We start from the raw sequence: 27,447 nt of genomic DNA, 5'->3' as shown, positions 1-27,447 counted from the left end.
AGTCTCCAGGCATCCCGGCAGGCAGAAGTTTTCTCGGCTACCGAGCCCCGCAAGCAGACTCGCCCGAGCTGCATATCCCCTCATGTCCACTAGAGGTCACTGGCCCCTCGCGGCTAGCAGCGCGGCCGGCCGCCTCCTGCTCCTCCAGCTCAAATTAGCCGCGCGTTAATTAACACCCGAGTCCATCAAGGCGCGTTCCTCGGTACAGTACTCCAGCAGGGTTTATATAGGCAATCCAAACCCAGCCAAAGCAACCTCCCCAAACCGAACACTTCCAGCATGTCCAAAATGGGAGACAGGCGCCTGAGTAACCCGGGCCAAGGTATAGTGCCATCACGCTTTAACTTTTGTTCGGTGGGGCTTGCTAAATTGCTGTGAAGATCATTCTCCGCGAGCGCAGGTTCGGCGGGGCAGGTTGTGCGCGCCAGCTTTCGGAGGCTGGGCAGCGCGCGTCCTAGCCTCTCCAGCCCACTGATCCTCGGGTCGGATTTCTCCAACTCGGTAGCCACCGGGGAGAGGGGCCCAGGTCCATACCGTCGTAAGTGCACACGGATGTAAAAGAATATTTATTTAGGGTGTGGAGTACACGAAAGATATCTAGATGTCTTTGAAATTGGTAGAGAAAAGAAAGAGAAACCGACGGCGTTTCTCATGGCTATTGATTCGGTCGGGGGAATTGGGGGTGGGGAGGGGGCGCGTTGAGAAGGACGCCAGGAAACCAACGTTGGTGATTTTAACACGCGAGGAAGTGGAAGCCTGCAGATGTGCAGGGAAGGTCCCTGCTTCTTGCTGAGTGCGCGTGGTTTTGTTTTTGAGAGATCCACACGGAACTTGAGGTCTAGCTTTTTATTATTTTTTTTTCAGCCAAAGCCCCCAAAGCATTTAACACTGTGGACTGGGGAGACTGAGTCACGTCTCCAGGGCCTCAACTAAATCCCTAAGAACTGCATGAAAGGAGTCCGGATTTATTCCAATAGCACTGTCCAAGTTCTTGATATTTATAAACCACCACGACAAGTTCCTTTGACACTGTGTCCTGGTAGGTAGAAGGCTCACCTGAGGAGCTTGCATTTCTTTCGTTAGAAAGAAAGAAAGAAAGAAAGAAAGAAAGAAAGAAAGAAAGAAAGAAAGAAAGGAAGGAAGGAAGGAAGGAAGGAAGGAAGGAAGGAAGGAAGGAAGGAAGGAATGAATCTCGGAAACATTAATACGACTTCTTGCAGAGTTTACACTATCCGAGGTCTTTCGCCTTAGCCGGGGAGCAGGAGGTTTGTGCAGAAGGATGTGGATACCTAGCAGTTTGGGTACTGACTTTTTCTCACGGAGTCATTGGTGCAGAACCCAAAGATCTGAACATTCAGGTTGTTGGGAGAGAGAGATTCAATGCTGTAACCACCGTTTGCCCAAAGTGCTCATTTATTGGGCAAAAGATACCTGCCGTGCCCTCATTGTGGCATATAGGGCTTCTTTTGCTTGGGTTGGTTTAATGATGGCCGATTCATAAAGCCACTGTCCGCCTTCAAGGAAAAGGGGAATCCTATCAGGCCACGCAGTGGGTACCTCCAAGGTGGGCATCAGTAGCTCCCAGAAGTAGGGTTCTGACCGGGAGCCAGGACTCCCAGAGGCCCTGCAGCAGGTGAGTAGCCCGCCTTCAATGAGGCCGGAGGGGCGCCCCCGCGAGCCCACCCCAGCCTGGGGCAGCGAGGGGCGTCGGTTGTCCGCTGAGGACTCTGAATCCTCAAAACCGCAGCTTTGATTTTTCGCTTTCCTGTTGTACCTGGGAGCCACCTTGAAGCCTGCTCTCCAGGATCCAGTCCCTACCTTTCCCCCAGACCGAGGCGCCGCCTTTCAACCCGAAATTCGTTCCTCTTCCCCTTGACCTCTGGCCTGGGCGCTGCCGAGCCAACGTTCCAGGCCCGAGTCGCCGCCAGAACCCGATCCAGCTCCAGCACCCGCACAGGTGTCAGCTGGAGCTGGCATTATGTAACGGATTTGGCAGCCCGGACTCTAAGCAAACGGAATTAAGGAAGGTGGGTTTTTCCTCTGTTCCTTTTTCTCTTGACTACATGTGGTATCAGGTGTACTTGATCCGCGGCAGCAGGTGCGTTTTTTTCCGCAGGAAAAGACCAAAAGGAATGGCGGCCCAGGTCAAGGCGTTCCCAAAGAGGGGCCCAAGGCAGGGCTGGGGGCCCAGGGACGAGCATTCAACGTCCCCTTCCCCAGCTGCTCACCTGCGGCAGCCCGCCGCAGCCTCAGGTGGCCTGAAGTCCAGGCGCGAGGGGCGTGGAGCTGGTTGGCCCAGCTGGCTCTCTGTTTTCTGGCCAAAGCCTCTCCGGTAGAAACTGTGGGGTTCTACCCCATGACTATTTGACTGTTATTAGCCTACCGACCCCCTTGCAAATATGGCTGAATGTGACTTAGGGCGCAAAATCAGGAGATCCTAGGTAAAATTCCTTCGCAGGTGACAGGGAGCCCCGCCTTCATCTGGATAGCTTTACCTGAGAGCTACTTGGGCGGGCGCAGGTCTCAAAACCATCCAAAAAGAGCCAGCTTGGGACCCTTTTGAAAATACAAGACCATGGGACTCTTGCTCAATTAGTTTTTAAAACATTTAACCAATTTTGGTAAGCTGTAGGGGGGATTTCATATACTGTCAGGCTCCATTTTGTAAGACAGAAACGAAAGAAAATTAAGGAATGGTGGCCTCTCCCTCCCTAAACCTTCAGTTACTTGTGGACACCAAATAGTTGCTTTCAGGAAATTCAGTGCTAAGGGCTAGTTTGAACCCCCTGAGACCTAAGGAAGGATTGGACAGTTAAGGAACCTTTGTTCAATTTTGGGGAGTGGGCTCTATTTTGAATGATAAAATAGGGAATAATGTTTAAGTGACCAACTTTTAGGCTAAATTTGAACCTGTGCATTTAGCCTGACAGGACTAATATCATTAAAGGTGATAACGTTAAAAGCAAAGGCTTGGAGAATTATAACAGTAACTGTGAAGACAGCGGCCAGAGGCTGGGTGTCCGAATGGTTAGTTACAGGAGATCTGAGTGTGTATCCCGACTCCTTAATTCAGACTGAGGATTTCAGCTGGAAACTTACACTCATAAAGACTTGAATTGCAACTACATAAATAAAAACATGTCTTTTTTTTTTTTTTTGAAGTAGCTCCCATTTATTAGATGAAGTTACCAGGTAAGGCTGGCAGACTCTTTACACAGATATTTACATGGCCCCAAAGTGCCTCTGTATCTGTCTTGTTAAATGTAGCACATCCCCAGCAATGACTACCTACAAATGAGATTTTAGAAAATCTTGTAAAAGATAAGCAGGGAGAAGAGTAGTATCTGCAGAGGGATTTTTAAAACAAAGTTTAAGCTAGGCCCATTAAATACATCATGTTCAAAACTGTTTAGTAGTGAACTCCTGCTTTCCATGGTGCTTTGAAAGCCATTGATTGTTATCACAGAAGCTCTCCGCAAAAAGAATCAGGAAGCTGCACCCCCTACCCCTCTTCCTTTTTTTTTTTTTTTTTTTTTTTTTTTTTTTTTTTTTTGAAATGCCCAAGAATTTCTTCATGAATCCCATTTGCTGGATCTCATCTGCCAGCTGAAGATCCTGTCGTGATCTGGGGAGGGATCAGCCCTGACTTGCAGCAGTCTGCTTCTGGGTGGAACTTGGAGATATAACTACATTTTCATGCCAAAAGGACAAAATGATTTTGCCCAGAATCAGGTTGTGTTTTCAAGTTACCATTCCTGTCTAGTCACGTGGTGCTTAAAAGACATAAACTGAAAGCAAACTCCTAAGTGTAGTCACCACTGAACCAGTTTTGGACTTCGGATTTCTCTTGAGTCCTCATAAATCCTTTCGCGAAAGGGACAAGCCAGACATCGTTGGGGCTACTTGGTGTCCACGTCAAGCCTTTGGGGGGCATTTTCTTAGCAAGGAAGATGAAATTTCTGAGGTTGTGGATGATTTAAAAGAGAAATAAAAGAAATACACTTTATGAAGTTTACTGCTTAAAATATAAAAAAGAAAAGTTTTTGCAAACTGCTAAGCCCTATTTAAATGTAACCCAAAGTTTCTTTTTTCCTCCTTTACCTATTAGATAATCAATTACTTTCCTTTACACTAATTGTTCTGTACCTCACATCTGCATCTTGTTGAGCCTTTCCCCTCTTCCGGAGAACCCAAACTTGAGGCCTCATTAGAAGCAAACACTGGCTAATAATTTCAAAGAGAGAGGAAAATTCTCTAAAATAGTATGCAATAAGCAGAGCAGTTTACTTATTAAGCAATTCCTAAATAATGAAAAAATGAGTTCTGTCTCCTTCTTGCCTCTGCCCTATAGCCTGAACATTGCCCTGATACAAATACCCATTTCTAAGTGTGTGGCTGATCCACAGAGACTGCACTCATTCTCAAAAACCGAGCTCCAGACAGCGTGGATGTTCGAGGGCTGGGATGCAGATGGACGCAGAGTATGCGCTCCTGGCACAGCGACCCAAGAGTGCAGGCTGGGCTGGGGTCTGCATGCTTCCTACTTCCTCTCCTATGGCCGCTGGAGGAAATAATTCTTAAACTCCCCTTCAGACTGGTAAAATATGATCCTCTTTTAATAGATTGCCCACCGGCTTATTGTGATGAAGGGCAATATTTTTATTTGCCTACAACTAACATAATTTTTAAAGAACAACTTCGTTTGTTTCATTTTCCTTCAAAACTACGGTGGGCGCAAACTAGCAATGTTATCTTCCTTATTCTGAAACAAGATTTGGCAAGTAAACGAGTTCTAAAACATGTCAAATGTTCCAATAATTTAATGTTCAGAGATTTGTTTATGTCACAGGATGGGTCTATAACTCTATAGCAATAATAATTCCTTAACTAAATATACAATGCATTGTTCACCAAGACATCCAGTAGTTTCACTGAAGTGGGAGAAAGAGGATGGTTACCGTGACATCATTGCTATTATTTAAATGAAACTGCTAGGGGAGAGTATAATTGTTAGTAAAAGCCCCCACCCCTCAGAGTTTCCCCTCCTCCTCTGGCATTTTATGACGTGTCACCCGCGATAAATGTAAGCAGAATTATGTCGATCCGAGTAGCCTGCTGTATAACCAAAATGTCGCATCTACAGGTCAGCAAGGAAATGCAGAGGAAAATTACTGTGTTCAAGAGATTGTTGTTTGAGAAAATATACATATCTATGAGTTTAGGGTGCTGATGTTCAAACTTTTTCTCTTTATAAATGTGACTGTGTGTGTGTTTGTGTGTCTTTGAGTAAACGGAGAGTTCTATAAACGCTTGTGCGCATCCTCTGTAATATCCCCGTGATTGTACATTGAAGGCGGCCATGTAATCGTTACATGGCGCTGGCTTAATGCAGTTAACAGAGAACTAATGGGTCGTCTATGTCAGAAGCATGCATCTGTTTTTTAATCCCGTCACGTAACTAATTGGTTTTGTACCAGTCTGAGGTTTCCACCTTTATCCATCGTGGATGCTCTTGTCCAAGAAAACCATTTCAACCACTTTTGGTTCCTGATCATTGCTAAAATGACCCCCCTTCTTTCTCTGCAACTATTCTTTATTTTTTAAAGCCTATTTTCGTATTTAACAATAATAATGAACAATTCTGGCTGTACAGAAACTCAGTTGAAATGATCCGGTGAGCTCTCACTTTGGTCCTTGCTGAGAACTATAATCTCAAATACTGGATATGATCGGACTTGGTCGCGGGCTCCAAGCTGCAGGAGACCGAAGCTACTTTTTCGTGCCGAGATTGCACCTTCTTTCTAGCCTGGAGCGTGCGCGCTGCACGCGCGCGCGCACACACACACACACACTCTCTCTCTCTCTCTCTTCCCCGTAATAACAAGTTGAGGGGGTGCCCAAAATGTGAACAGAGATGCAGGGCATATGGATGCCGCCCGGATGAGCGGCGCGGGGCCCAGGGGCTACGGCTAAGGTGGGCGCCGGCGGCCAGGGTGAGGACGCGCTGGGTCTGCGCGGGCTTCCAGCTCTGGTCTGAGACGCGGGCGAGGGTGGCCAGGAGCCCAGGAATGAAATCTAAGTTCCGTGGAGCTTGGAGCCCCTAGATAGCCACCCCTGTCCGGGCGGAGGAGACCTCTCCGCTGTCCAGCTCGAGCGTGGAGCGGCCTCCGGCGCTCGCTCTGGCGGGGCAGAAGCCTGCGAAGGGGGTCCCGCGGCGCTTTTGTACTGCCCCGCCTGGGCCAGCCGCGATCTGACGCACCGGCTCCCCCGGGACGCTGGGGGCGTCGCACTGCAGCTGGGTGGGGAGCAATTTATTCCTCGCCGTCCCATCCCAGCCCATCTTCGGTTACTCCACCCTACCCCTCCCTTCCCTCCTCCTCCTCTACCTACGCCTTCACTACCTCAGATTCTCCACCTCCTCTTCATCCTCCATCCCCCTTGGACTTCTCTCTCCCCCTCTCTCCTCCCGCCCTCCTCCCTTCCCTCTCCCCTCCCTCTCATCTCTGAATAAGCAAGCTTTTGCCTCTAAAAGTCACAAGTAATCCTCGTGTGTGACAGAGGGAGAGAGAGAGGAAGGGGGGGGGAGAGAGAGATGAGGGAGGGGGGAGAGAGAGAGAGAGAGAGAGAGGGAGAGAGAGAGAGAGAGAGAGAGAGAGAGAGGCAGGCGAGCCCGCCGAGAGGAGCAGCAGGCAGGAGGGGAATCTGGCACAACGGCTGGGAGAGGAAACTTGACGCTTCAGGGCCACCATTTGCCAGGGCCTCAATCGAGGTAAGTACCCTGGGGACAGCGGAGTTCGATTCCTGGCAGGGTCCAGCCTCCACCCATAGCCCAGGCCCAAGAGATGGGCACCATTTCCTGGGGCTACTCAAATAATGATAAAAATGGAGATGGGGTGCGAGCGGGCGGGCGGGGTGGGCTGCGACAGCGGGCTGGGATCTGGCCGTACCGCGGGTCAGGATCAAGAAGATGCTGTGAACCTGGGAAGACTGGACTCCAGGCTACTGCCCTGAGGCGCCCTATACGTCCTGCCAGGGTTCCAAGCCACTTCAGGGGGGCTTCCCAGTACCCTATTTCTCTCCCTATGCTGCGCGTCCTCACAGCTCCCCTCTTTTACACACCCGCGTGCAAATGACCCCCTGCTCTGTCATGAAGTGACAATTTGCGCCTCGCTCAAACCTTGGAAAGGGAAAGTTTGGCTGCGCAGCTCTGTGGTTCCCTGGAACCTAAACTGGGAACCCAAGACTTGCAGAGGAAATCGACAGTTTTCCTTTTCTCTCTCTTTTTTTTTTTCAATTACCTTTAATGAAAAATTGTGTGCATTCAAAAAGATTATTGGATTACTATGTCTGATCAGCTGCTGATGACCTACCAATAAGCGTTTAAACACACACTCATATTCGCGCGCGCGCGCACACACACACACACACACACACAAGGGGGGCTATGTGCAGTGAGAAAGGCCGTCATAAGTAACCAAGAATTCAGAGGGAGTCGAGAGAGCTTTTAAATGTGTAAAAGCTGTGTACATGTCCTCCATGTGTACAGAGAGCAGAGGGAGGGGACAGAGGGAGCAAACGTTGGCTCGGCTTTTTCTCTGTGCCTGTGTGTTTCGTGTGTTGTCAGCTGGCTCTGGTTTCTAAGCGCTGAACGCTGCCAGGGGCGGGGGCCGGCATCCACCATCCACCTCGGCACCCTAGTGGCGAAACAGGACTCATTTGTTTGGTGCAGAGCGGTGACGACCTAGAAGAGACTGAAGTGTGGTTAGGTCGGCCCCCTGCCATCCATTACACCTGCAGCAGATGGCTCAAGTGGTAGAATGGTTTTGTTTGCAGGGATCAAGAAGGGAGGAGGGAGAGGCTAGAGCCTCGCCCCACCCTAGGGAAGCACGATAAAGAACCAAAGACATGAAAGAAGCTATATTCCTACTAGCAAAAGCAATAATGTTGCCACGGTCCGTGAGTGAACCTGGAACATGTTAGTGACCTTGGTGCCTGACTCCAATTGATGACACGGTAGAATTTTAGGAGCAGTATTTTTTCAAATGACTTTTTTTTTTTAAATGAAGCACCTACTCCTCCCTACACAGACACAGACAGACAGACAGACAGACAGACAGACAGACAGACAGACACACACACACACACACACACACACACACACACACACCTGTCTCCAACCAGATGCACACAGGTGTCCTTGGAGCTCTACTCCCTGAAGCCAAACGTCATTGAGCCCCTGCGGATTTCACCGCAGCTGAAAGGAGGCCACCTCCAAGCTCTGGGAGCCTCTCCCTTCTCCCAAAGTGATCTGTGCCATCAGTCTGCCAGCTACCACACACAAGGCTCTCACCCCATATAACCATCCTGTTGGGATATAACAAGGTTTCAGATAGGTTCATCTCATTTTACATGCAATGATGTGCCTTTTTGATCAATAATCCCATCCTCACATCCCTTCCTTCCTTCATGCTTCTCAACAAGCAGGAAAGGAAGTACACACATGCACTCACACACACACCCTCCCGGGAGAGCCCAGAGAGAGGGCAGGTGTGACAAAGGAACACAGACACAGTCTAATGACAGTTTAGCTTGTCTTCCTTTCTTAATTTACTTGCCAAATAAGAGGAATTTAAAGAGAAATAAATTAAAGAAGGGAAATATATTAAAGACCTAAACAGAACAAGAAGCCTTGCCTCCACCCTTACTTCACACCCACACACCCACACATGCCACTGTAGCAACCATGGATATTCATGGTTTATATGCTTTATATATATCCATTGTATATAACATGGCATATAATATAAAACATGCACATATGCATATTTCTTGTGAATAAGAAACAATTTCAATGGTTTAATTTTCTGTCCAAAGTAAACAAACAATCCTTTAATTGTGGTTTAATATGTTTATGCTTTAGGAGTCATTAGGTATATAGAGAAATTGCACTATTTTTGATACTTAAATTCTGGTTTTCTATTTTGTTTAATGGTAAATCAAAAATATTTAGAGTCAATAAAACCAAAGAATATTAAACAACAGTGAGAATCCACTCTAGCTGAGATTTTCAAGTCATAAATAAAGCTACATTCTAGTAGTGCTTCTTAAGAAAGGAGAGAATTTCAACCCTTGCATTTTCCAAGTTGCCTTCAGTACCCAAAGATACCTCTGAATTGGGTTTGGTTAATGGGTGCTTGCTCGGTGTCCAGTATAATTTAATTTTTCTGTAATAATTTTCTTTTCTATGAAGATTTCCATTACACCAGGAGAAAGCTGACTTTGATATGCAGAGGGGTGCAGGTTTCATTGACAGCAATGTCATTAGGATATAGCTCTGTTTTATTCATCATTAGTAATACAGGTTTATTCATACATCATACAAACTGCTAAGGTCCTGCTCTGGGATATGAATTCATACATTATCAGAACACATTCAGATACACTTGAAGAAAAAATTCTTGCAAAACTGAGTTGAAGAGCTGCCTTCTTGAGCATTTTAGAGAATTTTTAACTAAAAAAAAAAAAAAATGGAAGAGACTTGATCTAAAACTCTTGACTTCAGGGCACTCAGAGTCCAAAATTATTTAACCAAAACAGAATTAGCAAAACTTTTGTTATTGTAGAGAATGCAGACAAAAATTAAGCCCTAACAAGACCTTCCTCCCCTTTTCCTCAAAACCCTTTAGACCCTAGTTCCAACCACTATCTAAGGCTAAGGGAAATAACTCCTGGGATGAACTTAAACTTTAAATGAAAAGTTTTTTCTTTCTTCTTAATTCTGGGGTTTTAAATGAGTAGTATTTTAAAGAGAAAATCTCAAGGATTCAAATTAGTTCAAATAGCCCCATCTTTGTAGGAGAAGGAATATATTTTAATGTTTAAGCGTGTTAACACCTGAATCACATTCAGTTGGGTTTCTCAAGCCCAGGTGAGTCTCAAAATCCATCACTGAAAACGGAGGCATCTGGGGAGGAAAAGCCTGAGCTCCCTCCTTTCTTTCTCCACCCAGTGCTGGAACCACCTGCATCTCCTTTTCACAGAAGTGGCTATTTGCTTGAGCAGAATGGACTGAGGAGAGAAAGGAAATGTGGAATAAACGAGTTGGTTTCTTTTCATCCTCATCCTTGCTACGTTTTTGTGGGGCCTCGCCTTCCTTTGGCATCACCTTCCTTTTCCCAACTGAGGCCAACAGTCCAAGGATTCACATTCACATTTAGCAGGATCGATCGATCGATCGATCGATATATCTATCAATCATCAGGTCTCGAAAATATCACCACCACCCCAAATTTGCCTTTACTTTCGGTGTAAGTAAGAAGATCATAATCTTTAAAGAAAAGCTACCAAAGCGGCGGTGAGGGCACGCTCAAGGTGCGGGAGGCTGGCGAGTAGGAGGGTTCGATCGGTCCGCTTGCCTGGCGCCGGCCACTACGTATGAGTGTGTCCTTGACTCTTACATGTCCCTTCTTAAGGGAGGATAATGAACTCTCCTCTGATTCTAATTTGTAAAGATATCATCTTTAGGAGGCACCAAAATGGGGGTCGTGGAGAAGAGGCCTGGGTCGTGAACCTGGAGAGGTCAGGGCTCCAGCTTCTGCCTGTATCTCTCTTAAAACCAGGAGAAGGTGGCCAACTGCGTCTGCAGATCCCTCGGTTCCCCAGAAGAAAGAGACTCTGGCTGGAGGCCTTGTGTGCCGGCGCGAGTGTTCAGGCCCATCCTGCAGTCCCCCTAGGGGTCTCTAGAAGCGAAGACTTTGCCTTCCCTTGGGCAAGCGATGCCTGGAGGGGTGGGCCGAGCGTTGGGCACGGGTTGCCGCCGCCTCCCAAATGCATGCTGCGGTGCACCCCTAGTCCAGGGGCGCCCCGACGGCCCCGAAGCGGTGCCCACGCGGCCAGTAGGTGTCGCTGTTCCCCTGCTGGCCGGAGCCGGGAGCCCCGCGCTGGCCCCCGCGCCACTCAGCCTTCCGCGCCGAGCGGGTTCACAAACCCACCAGTGCTCGGGAGAGAGGGCTACTGCCCTCGGGGACCGTCCCCTCGCTCACCTGGCCAAAACCGCAGCGACATTGGCCGGCCTAAGGGAGCGCCTTCGGGGAGAGAAAGAAGGGAGGGGTCTGTTGGGGCAAACGCTGGGCCCCGACGGAAGCGGCTTGAAGCCACCAACTCTCCCTCTTTTCTCTTCACGTGCTGTGGGGCAGCGACTGGGCACTGGGGCCATCCTGGTAAAATCTCGAGCCGGGGAATTCACCTGGGGTCCACATTGGCTTTAAAAATAAACAAGAGGTTGAAATCCCAGCTTCGTGGGAACTAGCCATAGAATAAGGGGAGTCTTTTCAATTTCTTGCCTTAAAAAAAAAAAAAAAGACAGAAAAAAGAAAAAAAGAAAAGAAAGAAATCTGGGCCTGGCCACACGCGTGAGCTACCTACCATCTTGTACACACGTCTGTACCCAGAAATGCCGGGTAACCGCGACTTCCCCCATCCCCCGACACAGGAAGGAGTCAGTATTTGGATGTGGTTGTCCTCCCTGAAAGCACTGCTTGCCAAGTATTATTCCCCTTCGGAAACTAGCAGTTAGCACATCTTTGGAGTCTGTATTTAAATTCTAGGTATTGAGAATTCTGCGCCCTTCTTTGGCGTCCTGAGGCCCCCTGCCTTCGGCCTCGGTGTGCCGCGTTAGAGATTATTAAAGAAGCGTTCTTTTTGTGTGTCTCAAAAGGAGAGGGGTTTGGTTTCTGAATACCAAGAGGGATATTTACAATGGGTACATGGTCTAGGTGACTGAAGATTTTATTACGATTCTGATTTGTTTCGTACGGGGAAATCATTTTTCCAATTTGACGATAGGGAGGGGAACACTGTTGAAACGCTAAATTCGGAAGAGTTATTGAAAGTATGCAAAATGGAACTGGGTATGTATTTAAATTACTGTTTAAAAACCATATGCTCAGTTCAGATGTGGGGACACTTTGCAGTCAAATTTTTAAAAGACCCACACTTTATCTACTTTTTTTTTTTTGGTAAACGTAATCAACTCGTGAAGAAGAAAACTGTAACAAATATCAAAAAGGAAAGAAAAATTCTTACTGAAATTCCAAAATATTTCGGAGCACTGTTCCTATTCCTGACTGTGGGCCTCGGTCTCGCTGTCTCAGAAGACAAGGCTGGGCAAGTGCCTGAGTCTTCAAGGCAAGTCTTAACATTCTTAACGTGAGGTGGCCAACATCATCTTTAAATGTTATCTCTTTTGCTGTATTTCACAAAATCGGCTCCTTTAGTTAAATCCTGTATCTGTTACACAATTCTAAATAATTATTTTTGATTGAGATGGCATATTAATCATTTGGTGACGTGGGAGAGGGGAGAAACACGTGTCTAATTGGAGGTTGTGAAGTTCAGTGAGGTGGTATTTTTAGCTTGGAAAGTCCAAATTCAGATATTTGGCCATTTCGCCCCCTTCCATCGTTTCCCTACTCCCTCCGTATTTTACTTTCTCTTTCACTCAACCCTTTGGGCTCCTTTCCCCGATTTTGCCCCTTTCCTCGGCTTGTCTCTCTCCCCCTCCCCCCCCACCACCCACAGCGCCTCTCTTTCCTCTCTCTTCTCCTCTTCCCCTCTTCTCCCCCATCTCTCTGTGTGTCTGTATTTCTGTCTCCCCCTCCCCTATTTATTGTCTGATCCTATCAGCCAAGTTAATATAAAAGTAGCAAGTGGGAGGTCCAGTTCCCTCCCTCCTGCGGGCCCAGGGCACTTTGGGGGAGGTGTCGGCCGCTGACATGTTACCGGCCAGAGTGTTGGCCCTTGGTGCAGGGCAAGCCGCCTGCGGGAGAGTAGGGGTCTGAGCGGGTTGCGGGGCTTATTCAAATACCGCCCGCTGCCGCTGTGATTCGCAGGGACTCGGCCTCCATATGGTAATATGGGGCGGGGTGGGGGGGGAGGGTGGAGAGGAGGCGCAGAGGGGAGGGGGGGGGAAGATGGGGGTGAGGGCGGGGTGGGAGGGGGCTCCGGCACCGCGCGCTCGGCTGCGGGGCTGGGACAGAGCACCCGGACCCGCGGTGGCGGCGGCAACGGCGCTACCCACCCTCCATCACAACATCCACCGAACCAGCGAGCCACCGAGCCACCGGCCCCCGGGGTAAGCCATAGCGCGCAAACGGCAGTGACGGTGACGGTTCAGAGGCTTCAGATTACTACCATGCGCCAATAAGGGAGATTAGAAACAGAAAAGGAGATTACAGAGAGATCAGAGATAAGAGGTGTACCTCTCTGTGTCCCTTGTCACACAGCGCGCGCAGGCGCGCGCACACACACATGCGTCTGTACACACATGCATGCCCAGACATCCCTACATGCACACATTCCTTACTACTACCCTCTAAATATATGCACCGACACTGTATGCCTTGCGTCGTGGCCGGTGTGTTTGTCCTGATCCCTGCATAAAGGCGGGCAGGTATGTGCCTGAGTCCAGGCAGGAACAAACAGTCACGCACGATTGAATTGCAGCCAAACTCGGAGACATTTAACCTGCCGAATTGTTTCACTCAGCCGGGTGCCCCCCAGAAACTGGCAGTTCTGCAAGTCGTTGTGGAATCTGCAACTATTCATAAAATGTGCTGAAAATGTACTTTAGGAAACGTAATCTTGCTATATATGGCAAGGTAAGGGCAAATCTAAAGGATAAGTGTATTTCCGTTTTTTAATGTTTTACATGTTGGCATCTGACCACTTTTTATTGGGTGACATATCATGTGAGCACTTTGGTGTAAGCTTGGAAAAACTACAGCCAGAGGAAATGCCATAAGAATTAGGGGTGCTAAAAATGGATGCTGGATAGTCCAGTATGAAAGATGGCATAGAGCTGTAGGTTTAAAATGGGGGAAAAATACATGTGAATATTTATACATGAAAGCAACTGGGGAGGGTGAGTCTTGCCCCGAGTATCTGTGCAGGTAAGTCATTCATAAGAAAACTAATTACCTGTGCATGTACTTGGACTTGTTTAATTGAATAAGCTGCATGTGTACCTCTTTGCTGTTCTTTGTGGCTATGCTATTATGGATTCAGTCTTCTTAAAATAATAGTTTTGGGGAAATTTTTAAAGTGGACTTTATACATATATATTTTCCAGAAGCCATTGTGCTGAATAAATACATTGCCAGGAAGAAAAATCCGACCCTATAAGCAAGATTTCCATTGCTTGAAATCTAACTCAAGGCCTGTATATTTTAGGGCAAATCAACTGGCTTAAAATAGTAAACTGTTATGTTTATTTTTTTTCACTCCGAAGTCACGAATTAAGGACACTTTTCAATCAAGATAACACACCTTGTTTCCAGTCATATTAAGAGAAAAATGAAACTCAGTAAATTTTGAATGAGGCAGATAGGTACAAATACAACATGGTTGAAAATGTCTTCCTTGCAGAAGGCTGTCCGTTGCTGTTTCTACAGATTTTTAAATAGATTTTTTTTTTGCAATAAGAAATGCTAGAAAGCAATAGGGAGGTGAATGCCACACCTTTCAGTTAATCAGCAGAAAAATTCTTTAGAAATCTTTGGAATCACTTCCCTTTATACATACATGATCTCAAAAGCACCGGCCCGAACTGTGTTTTGCTAATATGAAGTTAATTAGACAATCAAACTTTGAGCCTTGAGCGATGGGCATTACAGCCGATCAAGGGGTATGTAAGGAGAGATAAACAAAATGTGTCTTTTCTTTAATGACCAAACCAGGAGGTTATACAGGGCATTACATATATGACAGATGTGCATATTTGGAGCCTTCGATAAACAGAAGCAGGGAGGCAACTGTGTATATTATCGAGCAAGAGACAGCAGCAGACACTTGCCAAAAAATAAAGACAGACAGAAAGGGAGAAGAGAGACAGACATAATAAGATAGCGAGAAAAAAAAAAAGGTGGAGAGAATCAATAAAACGATAATCCTGAGCTTTTCGCGAATTAAAAAATGCAAATATACCTTTACATATGCATCAGTATTAAAAATAATACACGCTGGAACCAACAGGAGCGGGAGCGGGAGGAGGAGGAGAGGTGGAGGAGGAGGAGAGGTGGAGGAGGAGGAGGAAAGAATGGAGGCGCCGCGGAGCCCTGATTATGCATGGGCTGGAGCTGCCTCCTCTAACCTGTTCTTCTCCGAGCCGGGCAGCCGGCGGTCCTCAGCCGCCCACAGAACAGGAGCCGAAACAACCGTTTCCGAAGGCTACAGCGTTTATTTTTCTCTTTTGGGGGTTTTGGCGGTTGTTTCAGGGGCTTGCCAACTGGCCCCTTTAATTAAAAGCTTCAATAAAAGGCGATCGCGCCAGGAATGCACAGGCTCCTCTTCGCGCAGGATTTGCATATTTTTTTAATGCCCTAATTTCCTTGATGTATGTAAATGTAGCCGGACGTAGAGGGAGACAGGGAGCTGACGTCAATGGACGTGACCTCGCAGCTAAACCTTGAACGTGAAGCCGGGATGGGGGAAAACACGGAGCGGCAGCCGGCGGAGCCCGCTAGTTCGCGCGGCGGCAACGGCAGTGGCAGATCCCAGGCCCAAGGGGGCCAAGGGAGCCTGTATGTCGACCCCGGGGGAGGACGAATCGCCGCCTTCTTTCTCCACTGCCCGGCTTCCAGCCTCGACAGCCTTCAGGCCGCACAGCAGGCTCTTGTCCTGCGCCTCCAGCCCCACGAAACACACGTTCCCTTGCTTCCTTCAGAAAAACATCACACCCCAAAACAACAAACCAAAAACAACAGATAACGAACCAAATCAAATCCCCAAATGCTTTAGACCAATGCTCTGATAGCTTATCAGAAAGAAGACTCTGACAATGGAACTTGATTTTTTTTTTTTTGGCTTCTCTCCACAAGAAGAGGAGGGGGAGACCTCAGACCACCGCAAATCACTCCTAAAACACGATAAGCTACACGTGTTTCCAGTAGGGAGAGGTAAATCGCCCAGCCGACTGGTGGGGGCTTCTCGTTTCGGTACCTATTTACCTGTGCACTCATTAAGCGCGTCGGCTTCATTAACAGCTATGCCAAGAGCGTGTGCTTTAATGTGATGGGACTGTCAATGTGTGTGTGTGTGTGTGTGTGTGTGTGTGTGTGTGTGTTGGGAAGGTGCTTGAGCTAGTGAGCACTGAGGCAGGCGCTGTGAGCGAGACGAGCGAGGGATTAGTGTCTCTACACGGCCACCTCTGGGACTTATGTTCGGGACCATCTAGGCCACATCTCCTGGACTGGAATTTGAATTTCATCCATCTGAAGGCGGGGAGGGGGTCAGAGAAGGCAGTCTCTGAACTGCCAGGCCCTTTCGATTACATTGTCTAGGGTGCTTAAGGTGCGAGAGATTCCGTGGCCGCAGGCCTGGGCGCTGTCTTGCCGGATTTAGCCTGGTGCGCTTTTTCACTTGAAGCTCCGCAGCCTCGGCCAGGGGGTAGCCGCTCTCGGCTACACGGCAGGGAGGTCTTCAGACTCCCCCCACTGCCGGCCCCGCGCGCCAGCGTGTGCGTGCCCGCGCACTAGGCGGGGGGCCGCTGGCACCTCCCTGCGCACATCCGCCCCTGCCTCTGCTCGCTACCCTCTCCTGGGCAGCTAAGAAATGGTCTTCGGCCTCTTCTGGGCCAGGGCGGTGCAGAGACGGGGGCAGAGGGCTGGCTGCGAGCTGGCAAGGAAGGGACGCAGGAGGCCGCGGTCTCGGCTTCCCAGTCCTACTCTTGGCCGCCAAGGCTGCGGTTTCGTCTTTCCACCTCGCAGCCTTAGCTTTGTTTTCCTGACATGCTCGTGGCCACTGGGCCCCACGCCGGCGATGGGAGCGTGTGCGTGTGCGCGGGGGGCGGGCGCGCGCGGCAGGCGGGGGGCCCTCCCGCCAAGGACACGCATGGCTGTATGTCCTCCGGCTGCACTTGGCGGGAAAGCTGGGGGCCGCCGGCGGGGCTGCGAGCCCGCGGCTCTCATTACCTCCTCCCTGCTCCCCCCGGGCCACATTTACATACGGGCCACTCGTCAGAATTTTTACAACGTCCCCCCTCCCGCCCCGGCCGCACACGCGCAGGCTCGGAACAGGCGCCCGCGCGCGCAGACACCCGCCCTCAGGCTGCGGCCGGCCGGGAGCGCGAACAGGCCCTAGGGTGCAAGCTGCCCTCGGCGAGACGGATTCTTGCACCGCCCTCTCGCGCCTACACCCCTGACAGCCTCCCTGATAGTGTTCCAGGAAGCCCACCTTCCCCTCAAGGCTCCCACCCTTCTCTCCCTGCACACTCCCACCCACACCCTCCCACATGTCTCTGCCTCTTTCCTTGGAACACACACACACACACACACACACACACACACACACGCTTTTTCTTCCCCCTCAAATAGCTAACCAACCCCTATGGGGCGTCCCTGGTACCTTTTGAATAGCTCTGGACTTTACAGAATAAAAATCCTTATAATGTATTGCTGTCTTTAGCCAAACACATTTAACGACACAACAAAAAGAGGGGGAGGAGTGAGGAAGGGGGACTTGAACCAAAAGACCTTTTTTCTTTTTTTAAGTCTGCAAGTCAAAAGGTCATTCTCCAAGTTTGTAAATAAAATTGCAAAGGAGTCCTTAAAAAAGAAAGGAGAGGAAAGAAGGAAGAAAGGTAGAAAAGATCCACAAGTTACATTAAATGATGCACTGGAAAAACAAGACAGGGCTATTTTTTTTAAAGGGGAGGGGGGAGGGTAGCCTAAAGAAATCAAGAGGGGGAAAAACTGAAGGAAAAAAGAAAAAGAGGGAGAAGAAAATAAAAGGTAGAAAAGGCAAAAGAAGTTTCCAAAGAAATGTGTGCTTTGCATCCTACAATAGGAAAATGTAGCCATTGCCCTCCTTCAGACGAGACATTTCTAATTTGTTCCGTCTGTCAGGAGGGGACTATGAGAGGTTTGGGTGCAAATTCATTATCTCTGGCAACGCAGAACGTAGTGTGGGGACTGAAAAAGACCGTGGCAATGGATGAACAATAGGGCTTCAGTTCATCAGTAACAAAAGCAGTGGGGAAATTGGTTGAGTTTCAGAGCACGTCCTCCTCGGCAGAGGGGGCTGGACTAGACCTTGGACAGCCCCCCCAAAAACTTGCCGAGCCTCGCACACACCACTTCACTCTCCACTCCGAGGCTCAGGGAGCAAGTGCCTGGCGTGGGGGGGAAAAGTTATCTTTTTTTCCTCCTTCGTCTTTGGCGCTTTTCTCTCTCTCCCTAGAAGAGAAGATCCGTTTAAACTATTTTAGACGCAATCAAGCAAGAATCACCGTTTGGAATTGAGCGGCAGTTTTAAATGTGCCAAGGAGAGGGATGATCTGAAATTTTTTTTCTCTTTTTTGAGACGCCGAAAGGAGACTGTGTACTGCGGCCGCCCTGTGACTCTGGATCTTGTCTTCTGGCCGGCACCTCGATTCCTGTCCAGCTGGATTGCGGGGCAATACTGCCTGTAGCAGAGAGGAGAGCAAGTGAGTATCGTGGCGGCCCGCAGGCTGCAGCTCGACCGGCGGCGCGGGGCCAGCAGTGCCTGCCGCGGCCCGGCGCCCGCGCTCCTCACCTCGCCAGCAAGCCGTGCCCGCAGAGCCCCGCTGAGGACCACTCCGAGGGCCAGTCCGGGGCTTTGCTTCAGCTAATTGATTGTGTGTCTCGGATGCTAAACCTGTTGATCTCGTGAGTTTTCTGAGCCAGGACGGTTAATTATTCCAGCGGCCTGACCCCCAACTGTAGAAAGATGCCAGGAAATTTTCGCTTTGGAAAGGGGAATTTTGTATATAATTTTGTGTTGTTGGGAATGGGACTTTTCCCTCTTAAACTTAGAGCAAATGCAATTGTATTTTGCGTTCCCGGAGTCAGGATTCGCATTTTGAATAATTCTTTAACCACCTCAAAGTTGCAATTACCTGTCAATGAAGTGAGGATCTAATTGGATTCTGGTGGCAACTTATGTATAGTAGCTAACTAGATCTGGAGGATTTCCGCTTCCCTTTTCTCTTTCCCTTTTGGATTCTGGGAAACAAGAGGCGGCTTTACAGGGTTAACCCAAGTTCGGATTCGTCAAGATGCAACCATCTCTGTTACTTATTGGGACTTGGAGCCATTTCAGCTTCTGACTCTTCTGGTATCCGAGCGGAATCCGGTCTCTCTGTTTGCTAGGAGCCCAGACTCAGCTGAGGGAGGCAAGACCTTCCTTCCTTGGCCTGGAACTGTCTGAGGGAACCCAGAGCGGTGGGAACCCAGACAATGTATTTGCATTAGTGTCTTCGGCGTTTTATCTTACAAATGTACCAGTGGTGTTTGAATGGGGAACTGTCTTGAGGGGTCAGGGCAGCAGTGGAATCGATCAGAAGTTAGTCCGGAGGCTCTGTCAAGTCACGGCCATGGCCGGGGGCTCTCTGGGAGCTGAGGCTGCCTTGGGCCCAGAACGGCGGGGGTCCAGTTTCCTCTCTATCCTAGTGCCTACCTCTGCCGTCCACCCTCCTTCCCCCTCTTTGCACCAGTAATTAGGGTGCTGTCTGGAGAAATGAGCTGTCATAGTCAGCATAATTGAACCAGTGCAGTACTTTCATTTTGCAAAACCAGTAGCCCCACCCCACCACTCCAAAGTAACAATAAACTCTAAGAAAATCATAAAAGAAAAGCAACCTATTTTCATAAGACTTCTTGAATATTGAGTCGTGGGGGATGGGGGAGGGAATAAAAAAAATCCACCACTTTACAGCAATCAGGTTTTACATTATTCATTGATTTACTGGAGGAAATAGCCAATCAGGAGCCATAGATATGAATGCACATCTCACAGTGCTGCCCTTACAGTAAACTATTTGCATCTTTCTAATGGATTAGATATTTACCCAGGGATTCCCATTGTTTGAAAGACCTGGAAATTCAGTGCCTTTAACATTAAAAAAAATATGACTTTGTTTCAGTCTTGAAATTCTTACAGGGAAGAACTCCCTCTCCTCTTTTGTATGGCAGGTTACAGTGTTCAAATCCCTAATGTTTCTTAAGAGTCCCTCTTTCTTCTAAGCTAAAAATAAAAGAAGAAAGAAAAAATTAATTTCCAAACCCCTCCAGATTCTGCATATTTTGCATTCCTATTATCATGCATGTCTCCATTTAAATGCAAATTAGCATATTTAACCCTGTGGGTGCTGAAGCACAGGATACATTGTATTGGGGTTTTCTGGACATTTGGCATTTTAAGGAATCATGGTAATTGCAATCCTTTAAATGAAGCCACATCTAGGCATGATTTTATATATACATATTAAAACTGTGATCATTTGTTTTCTTGACTGTTTTTCAGATGAGACTACAAAGCAGCATAAAATGAATAGACAATCCAACCAACCAAAGGTAATTTTAAAATTTACATTTGATAAAATCAAAGTGATGTACAAGAAAATAGAATATTATTTACTGGGTGGCAGACCTACAGCATATAACATCTCTCCCAGTTCATGCAATAGAAACAATTCCAGAAAAACCTAAGTTTCCATATGTGCAGTTTCACCCCCATAGGTAGCCTATGTATACTATATATCAAGAAGAATGCAAATATAGCCTGTAACTGCTTATAAAAAAGGAACCTGAGGTATAGAAGAAATAATAGGACACTTTTATTAGAAAGTAAGTTAGTCAAGTACCTTGCCTGAACTATTCAAATCACTGTAAATTAAATGGCTTTTTAATATGGAAAATGGTAGTCTAGACTGTATTAGTGGACTGTGGTTTGCATGCATGAGAATCATACAAACTCAATATTAAAAAGGGGATTTCAGTGATAGGCCAATTTCTTTATATACTCTGCAGTAGTCTGCATAGGATTCAGAAAAGTGTTCTAAATATTAGTGACAACCTGATGTATTTGCATGTATGGAATAGCATAATTCTGATCTAAATTGTGGAAAATCATAACTTTTCACTCTTAACTTAAGCAGAGATTGTTTATTCCCAAGAAAACCAGGATGTTTCAAATCATGTTTTAGCCATCTGGAGACCTATAAAAAGATTAGAAAACAAGCATGACAATCACGTCCTAATCTACTGGCCATTAATGGGAATTTATTAGAGGATGAGTAGGCTAGCCATATGAATTCAGTATATCTGTCAATATGCAGATTTCAGAAAGGGTATTCTGTAGCTCAGCTAAATAGCTTTTTGTAAAGCAAAAATAACTGAAATAAAAACATCTAGGTGTTAATAGTTGCTCATAACAGTGTATGGCAGACATGGCTAGGAATCTTCAGAGCAGCACAATTGTTTTAATTTGTCTCATATCCTAGATAATAATATAGTCCTTGAAATGTATATGATAAAACCTTGGCGGTATTCAGAATACCAAGGTGCTCAGTGTTAAGCCTTGCTATGTATCTTTTATTTCTTCACACCTTGAAAGCTGATGGAGAGGTAAAATATTTAGTTGGCTATCTACGGTTAATGAACAGACTGCCCATAATCGTTATGTTGGCTAAATCCACTTTTTGGTGCTCTCATAATGAATCTACAGTATATGTGACAGGCAAGAGGCTAGTCCCGGAGTCAGACTGTGTGGCATTGCCAGAGAAGATGCTATTTTAAGACAGTATTTTCTGTAGCTTCTAATTGTAGAAGCATCTCAAATCTTCAGTATCTTGGCTTTCATGATAGTTACTTGGGTTCTAAAAATGCATATAATTGTTAAATGTAGAAATATAGTCACATTAATTTACACAAATATAGTGGTGATACACATACAGACATGCATGCATCATATCTTTCTACTTTCACCAACCCCCACCCATACATATATAAAGCAAAAAAGATGTTCTAAAAATGTCTGACATTTCTTGGGATTTTGACTTAAGGAATTGAATTCATCTGATCATATGCTTGCTTTTTGCAGTACATGCCAAATCACTAATTATTCTGCTTCTAGGTCTTGGAAAGCAAGGCCAAAATACTCTCAGTATTCCAAGGCAGCAAAGCTCATTAGGGTTTTAGATAATGTCAAAATGGCATGTGCCTCAGTGATGTGTTCAGTTCTTACCCAATAGTTTATGTCATGGCTCATAGTTCAAGAAGGAACAGTAACTCTGTGGGAATGTGTTTCTCTGATTTTGTTTGTAGTTTGCATGTATGTTTTATATATAACCCAATGCAGCCATTTCTGATTGTACTTCTTGGCCAAGATTTGATAGGAAAAATAGATGAGTGATTTCCATAGCTTAGTCTTTTCTAAATGATCAGGACAAGAATGCTCACTAAAAAAGTAAATTACAAAAAAATCTAGGGAAAAGTTGGCATCATGCTACTAAATTATATATTTAGTTGGTGTAATATTGCTGTTGAATTCTTAATTGGGGCTTTTCTTAGCAATTCTGGTTTTCTTTACTTGTCAGTCTGTTCTATAGGATTTACATATATGTGCTCTGTATGTAATTTGGCAACCATATTCACACTCATGTCTTAAATGAATAAATTACTGAATTAATGAAAGAGTGTATATTAATTTTGAAAGTGTTTTAGTCACTGGGGAAAATAGTCAACCTATAAAAATGAGAGTATTGTGATAAACTAGTGATGTGTGAAATGAATATGAAGATTTATGACATTCGCATGTGGCATATATTTAAAGAATAGAAATACCACCAAACATAACTCATAATTTTGGAAAAAAGTCCATAAAGTTCATGCAGACTGAATATGCATCTTATGTGGACTGTACCTTAGATGTTCTGTTGAGGGGCCTCTGACTATTAGAACTGTACACATCATAGATGCATTGGACACAGATTACCCATTATAAAGGAGAGAGAAAAAGAAAAGTCATCTTTTAAGTGGTCATATTCACAGTTTAAAAAGTCCTAAAAAAAAAAAAAAAAGAAATGAAGCTAATTAATTAATAAAACAATATCCCTTTCTAGATAGAAGAAAGGTGGGGGTGAGGAAGGGGAAGGCGGGGGTAGAGTTATGTATGCTCTTAACATCCAGGTGTGTATCTGTCTTTTGAACAAGGTAACAATCCTTCTTTATACAATTTCATAAGGAAGACCAGTACATTTTGCCCTTCTGGGTGAAAATTGATGTTTGAAACTACAGACAAAGGCTCAGCATTTTTATTACAGCAGAGTTGCGTACAACATTAGAAACTATTGCTGCAGTATTTACCTGTGCCACATTCTAAGGCACACCCTATATAGAGTCATTTAAAAAAAAAAGAAAAACAGGATTAAGTCGGCTTGCTTAAGAGCATTCAGTTTGAACTTACAGAACAAAATATGCTGCCCTGTCGCCACGGTACATAGATACAAAACGTGCCTGAGCTGTGAAGCCATTAAAAATACACCACCAGAGCAAATTGTCAATGTAATCACACATCGACTCACTGCGTAATACAGATCTGATTCCCAGCCCCAGAAAGCAAGGCCCTGCTTTAAGCAATACCAAAGTGCCTTCCATCTCTCTGCCCGTGCAATCTGCCAGAAGAGAAATGCAGGTAAAGACGTTCCCCAGATCTGAAATGCTTTTATCTGTCCTTAGAGAGAGATTTCTTCCAGTCTTTGGATATTAGAGCGATCTACACTAGCACCGAGGAGGTAAAAGGCCGCGGGTTGCTTTTCCAGGAGCAGGCGGTAGTGCTAGCGGAAGAGATGTTGATTGAGAAAATAGGACTGTTGCAATGCTGCCGCCGCTGCTGCCGCCGCTGCCGCTGCTCGGGCAGCAGGCGTGGGGCAGTTGGATGATCACTGATGCATATCAATAACCGTGTACTTGAGATTTCTCATGACATCATCATTACCTTGGTCTCCCGCGGTCTCGAACCTTTGACCCCGTCTGGCTGGTCCACGTTTTGGCGGTGAAAGCCCCTCCAATGATGGCCCTTTTCTCCTTCTTTCAGACCCGGGGCAGCAGCACACCAGCAAGACGGCATCTTCTCCTCCCCAGCCTAGAAGCCTTGTGAAATCGAGGATCTTCCCCCCAAAACACACACACACAAGATATGTGCAATCAAGCTGCCACCGCTTGGTAAAAAGCTCATGGTGCCTAACCCAAAAGGATCCGGAGCAGATCCTTGAATCAGCTGTCACTTCTTCTATAGAATGGGATGTTTTTTTTTTCCTTCCTCCTTAACCTGCGCTGGAAATTGCCGTTGGCTTTATACATCTCTATAGAGGGAGGCTAAAGAGTCTTGCGTGAGAATGAAGCAATTTACAATGCAAATAGAGGCCTGTGAAGGGATGGATGCTGCTGCTCACTCCTAACCGCTTGCTGCACTTTAATAGCTGGTTTTATTTTCTGATATTAATAGATGAATTGTTGGCTAACGCTGCCGGAGATTACTTGCTGAAAGGAAAAAAAAAAGTTCGGAATAAACTTTGAAAGCAACAGCTCTCATTTGGATGTTTTAGCCGCACACACAGACAGAAACCAGGTCGTCTTTTCGTGCAAGGAGGAATCTTATGCGCGTCAAGTCTCCTGGAGGACTACTCTTCTGCTCTGCCAGAAAGATCCGGATCTGGAGTCTGGCCCGAAGAAGACAGAGGCTGTGAGGGAAGTGAGTTGTTATCTTTGGTTATCTAGCTGTATGAGTGTATTGGTCTTCATAAAGCTAGATAACCGAAAGTAAAAACTCCTTCAAGATCGCCGGGGAGCGTGTGAGAATGAACTCCAACCAAGAGACAGTAAAAACCAGAAAGGTCAGGAATACTTATTGAATCTAACTTTGTTTGGGGTTTTGTGCTTTCCTTATGATTAAAGGTGGGATTAAAGGAAATTGACACACGTATGCCAAAACATAAAGGTGCAGATATTTTGAAAGAGGTTGTTATAGCTGCGAAGGAGAATTGTAGAGTGCTAATGAGTAAAGAGACACAAACTACAGTTTGTCCTACTTAAAAGCGAAAGTTTACATATGGACTTATTTTCTTTTTCTTAGAAAGCTGTTGTAGGGATGTCTAGTACCTAGTTTGAGAATGATTCCATATACATAGACTGAGGCGCCGTTCCCTTCTGAAGCCCCTCCCCTGAAAAATTGGAAGATTATGCTTGGAAACTGCATGTATTTGTGTTGTATGTCAAATTATATGAAATTAGACATTCAGAAAAGTTAATACTGGAAGGTTAATAATTTGTAGCTACTGAGGACATTGAGCTAGCAGGGAAAGTGCAAAAAAAGAGAAAAAAAGCAAAGGCTGATTTTTATTCTTCTATTCAAAATACAAGGACAGATGCTTCTCTGTTCCAAGAGGGTTTCCTTGAGGAAGCTACTGAAGCAGAAAGACATGATGGAGACGAGATCGCCTCCCCTCTTGTCAAAGTGTTAAAAAAATGTTCTGTCTTACTCTGCGCCTAGCATTGGAAATGAAAGTGACATTTACGCCACAACCCACGTGTGCGCCTCCTCTCTTTTTGTTTAAGGATGATCAGGTCTATCCAGGAAACAGCTCTGGCATCCCAAACTGAAATAATTAGGACGTATATAGACCTGACAAAAATGGAAAGGGGGTGGGGAATCGGAGGGTCTGTCTTGCCTAATTGATTCCGCTAAACGGAATGCAGGAGATGTGAACGGCAGGACGCTCCGATTCCCACGCTCGGGGGCAAGTGGTAAAGCGGGGCCCGGCAGCCTATGACAGACAGCCCTGTTGGGGGGTGGGGGTATGAAAAAAACATCAAGTGCACAAACCATACTCATCTCCATCGCTTAAGAAAGTAGAGGCATTTCCCACCCACAGCCATCTGCAGCCTCCAACTGGTCTGTAGCTGCTGCATACTGTCTGTTAATTTTATAACCGCTGTTTAATCTGTCCATAATTAAGTTTGGCTTCTTTCTTTGGTTGAGATTTTCAATATTTAAGGAAAACTAGTAAAAAAAAAAAAAAGTTCCCCCAAAAGTCCCATTCCCACCTGACCCTCATATCAAATTCTCAGTGCATACTTTTGGCCTTGTGACCACATTTTTGACTTTTGTTTTGGGTGGGTTATATTTAGAAATACTATCTCTATAATAACAGACATTATGATCACCTCCTCAGGCTATTTACCTCTTAACATGGTATATCTAGGAACTTGGCCTAATTATGCCAGCAGACACACACTGGAAGTAAAACTATAAACATCAACCTAAAGAGTGTTGATTCCAGTATGATAAAAGGTTATTCTGGTATAGTCCCAGCTAGATGCCTTCTAAACAGCCATTTTTATGTAATCTAAAAATGACTGTATTTAGGAGAAACTTTGGCACTTTAGAGGTCCCCCGTGACATCTTTTCCACACGTCACCCAGCAAACATTCGTATAGGCATTTAAATATAAATACAAACATGCATTCAAGAATGCCCAAAATGGCTTGTTATTGTCCACATGGCCTAGATTACAGACAATCCCAAATTCCAAACATACAGTTTTTCTTCAGAAGCGTTACACTTTCCTTTGTAGTTTCAACTCCTTGTAAGACTGCAGACTGGAGAAGCCTGTAAAACTACTGTTACATTCAGTTGGAAACTCTGAGAGACTTTATGAACATAAATTCTCAATTTGGCTGCTGAACACGTGCCAAAGTTTTACTACTGTAGTGACCGTTGAGAAGACCCTTGTTTATTTACGTGTGAAGCACTGTTTGTGCAAACAACCTTTCATTGTTAAGTGCCTGTATTCCTTTCATTTACTTCATGTCCAGGGGTGCTATTTACCTAGAACCATTGTCTACTACAATTAACATTTACATTACAAAGTGTGTGGTTTTCTTTCTCAAGGAGGTTCAATTAAGGCAATAAGACGTTTGCTGGGGGAAACCTATTGTTTACTGCAAGCACTCAATGGAGTCAAATTACTGAAGCTTTTGCCTACATCTTGGTCTTTTATGTAAATGTGTTAAATATAACATTTAAGAAAAATAAACAATATTATAATTATGTGTCTGCCATTGTCATATCAAACTTGCTTTGTATCATACTAATGTTACATGACTTATCGATCAATAAAAATACATTTCAATGTTATTATTTTCATTTTATTTTTTGCTGTTCCACTGCTCTTGCTGCAACATGTCCCAATTTTTCTTTTTTCTATTACACATCAAACTTCTGACATTTTGTTTTATTTGTGTGTGTTGAAGAGAGGTACTGTATCTGAGCATGCGTCTGAAGGGTGTCCGAGGTCATCTCTACAGTGACCTTATAATAAGGTGATATTTCTTTGAAATCTGAAATATTCCAAAGGCATGTAGATTTAAGTCAAAAGAAGTGTAAATATCAGTTAAGTAGTTCTTTGAAAGCTAGTTGGAACATTGGCAGAAACCGGATCAAGTTTATTTAGCATACCACTGCATTGTAAAACAGTTGGAGTGAAGTTGCAGGTTGCGTGAGTATGCATGTTAACTAGTGGGAACCGAGCACAGTCTTTGTGAAAGGGGAGCAGCAGATTGCTGTGCAAGGCCAATGTTAAAAAGGCAG

General features: G+C 45.8%; 1 protein-coding gene across 4 annotated transcripts; it reads left to right on the top strand.

The window, feature by feature from the left end:
- Positions 1-226: 226 nt before the first annotated feature.
- Positions 227-26,991, top strand: LOC116662214. 4 transcript variants are annotated; one of them, XR_004318217.1, is made up of 4 exons: positions 227-322; positions 18,358-18,481; positions 20,320-20,369; positions 23,893-26,949. XR_004318217.1 is itself a non-coding variant. In XM_032475712.1 (4 exons), the coding sequence occupies exons 1-4, from the start codon at positions 6,593-6,595 to the stop codon at positions 23,953-23,955; spliced, it is 414 nt and encodes a 137-aa protein (XP_032331603.1). In that variant the 5' UTR covers positions 5,933-6,592; the 3' UTR covers positions 23,956-26,991. The 4 variants fall into 4 exon arrangements, 1 of the variants encoding a protein (XP_032331603.1); XM_032475712.1 differs by lacking the exon at positions 227-322 and adding an exon at positions 5,933-6,769 and having other exon boundaries at positions 23,893-26,991; XR_004318221.1 differs by lacking the exon at positions 227-322 and adding an exon at positions 12,889-12,908.
- The last annotated feature ends 456 nt before the right edge of the window (positions 26,992-27,447 follow it).

Source organism: Camelus ferus, chromosome 3 (assembly GCF_009834535.1).
Source record: "Camelus ferus isolate YT-003-E chromosome 3, BCGSAC_Cfer_1.0, whole genome shotgun sequence".
NCBI lineage: Eukaryota > Metazoa > Chordata > Mammalia > Artiodactyla > Camelidae > Camelus > Camelus ferus.
This window is presented reverse-complemented; position numbering and strand designations above follow the sequence as displayed.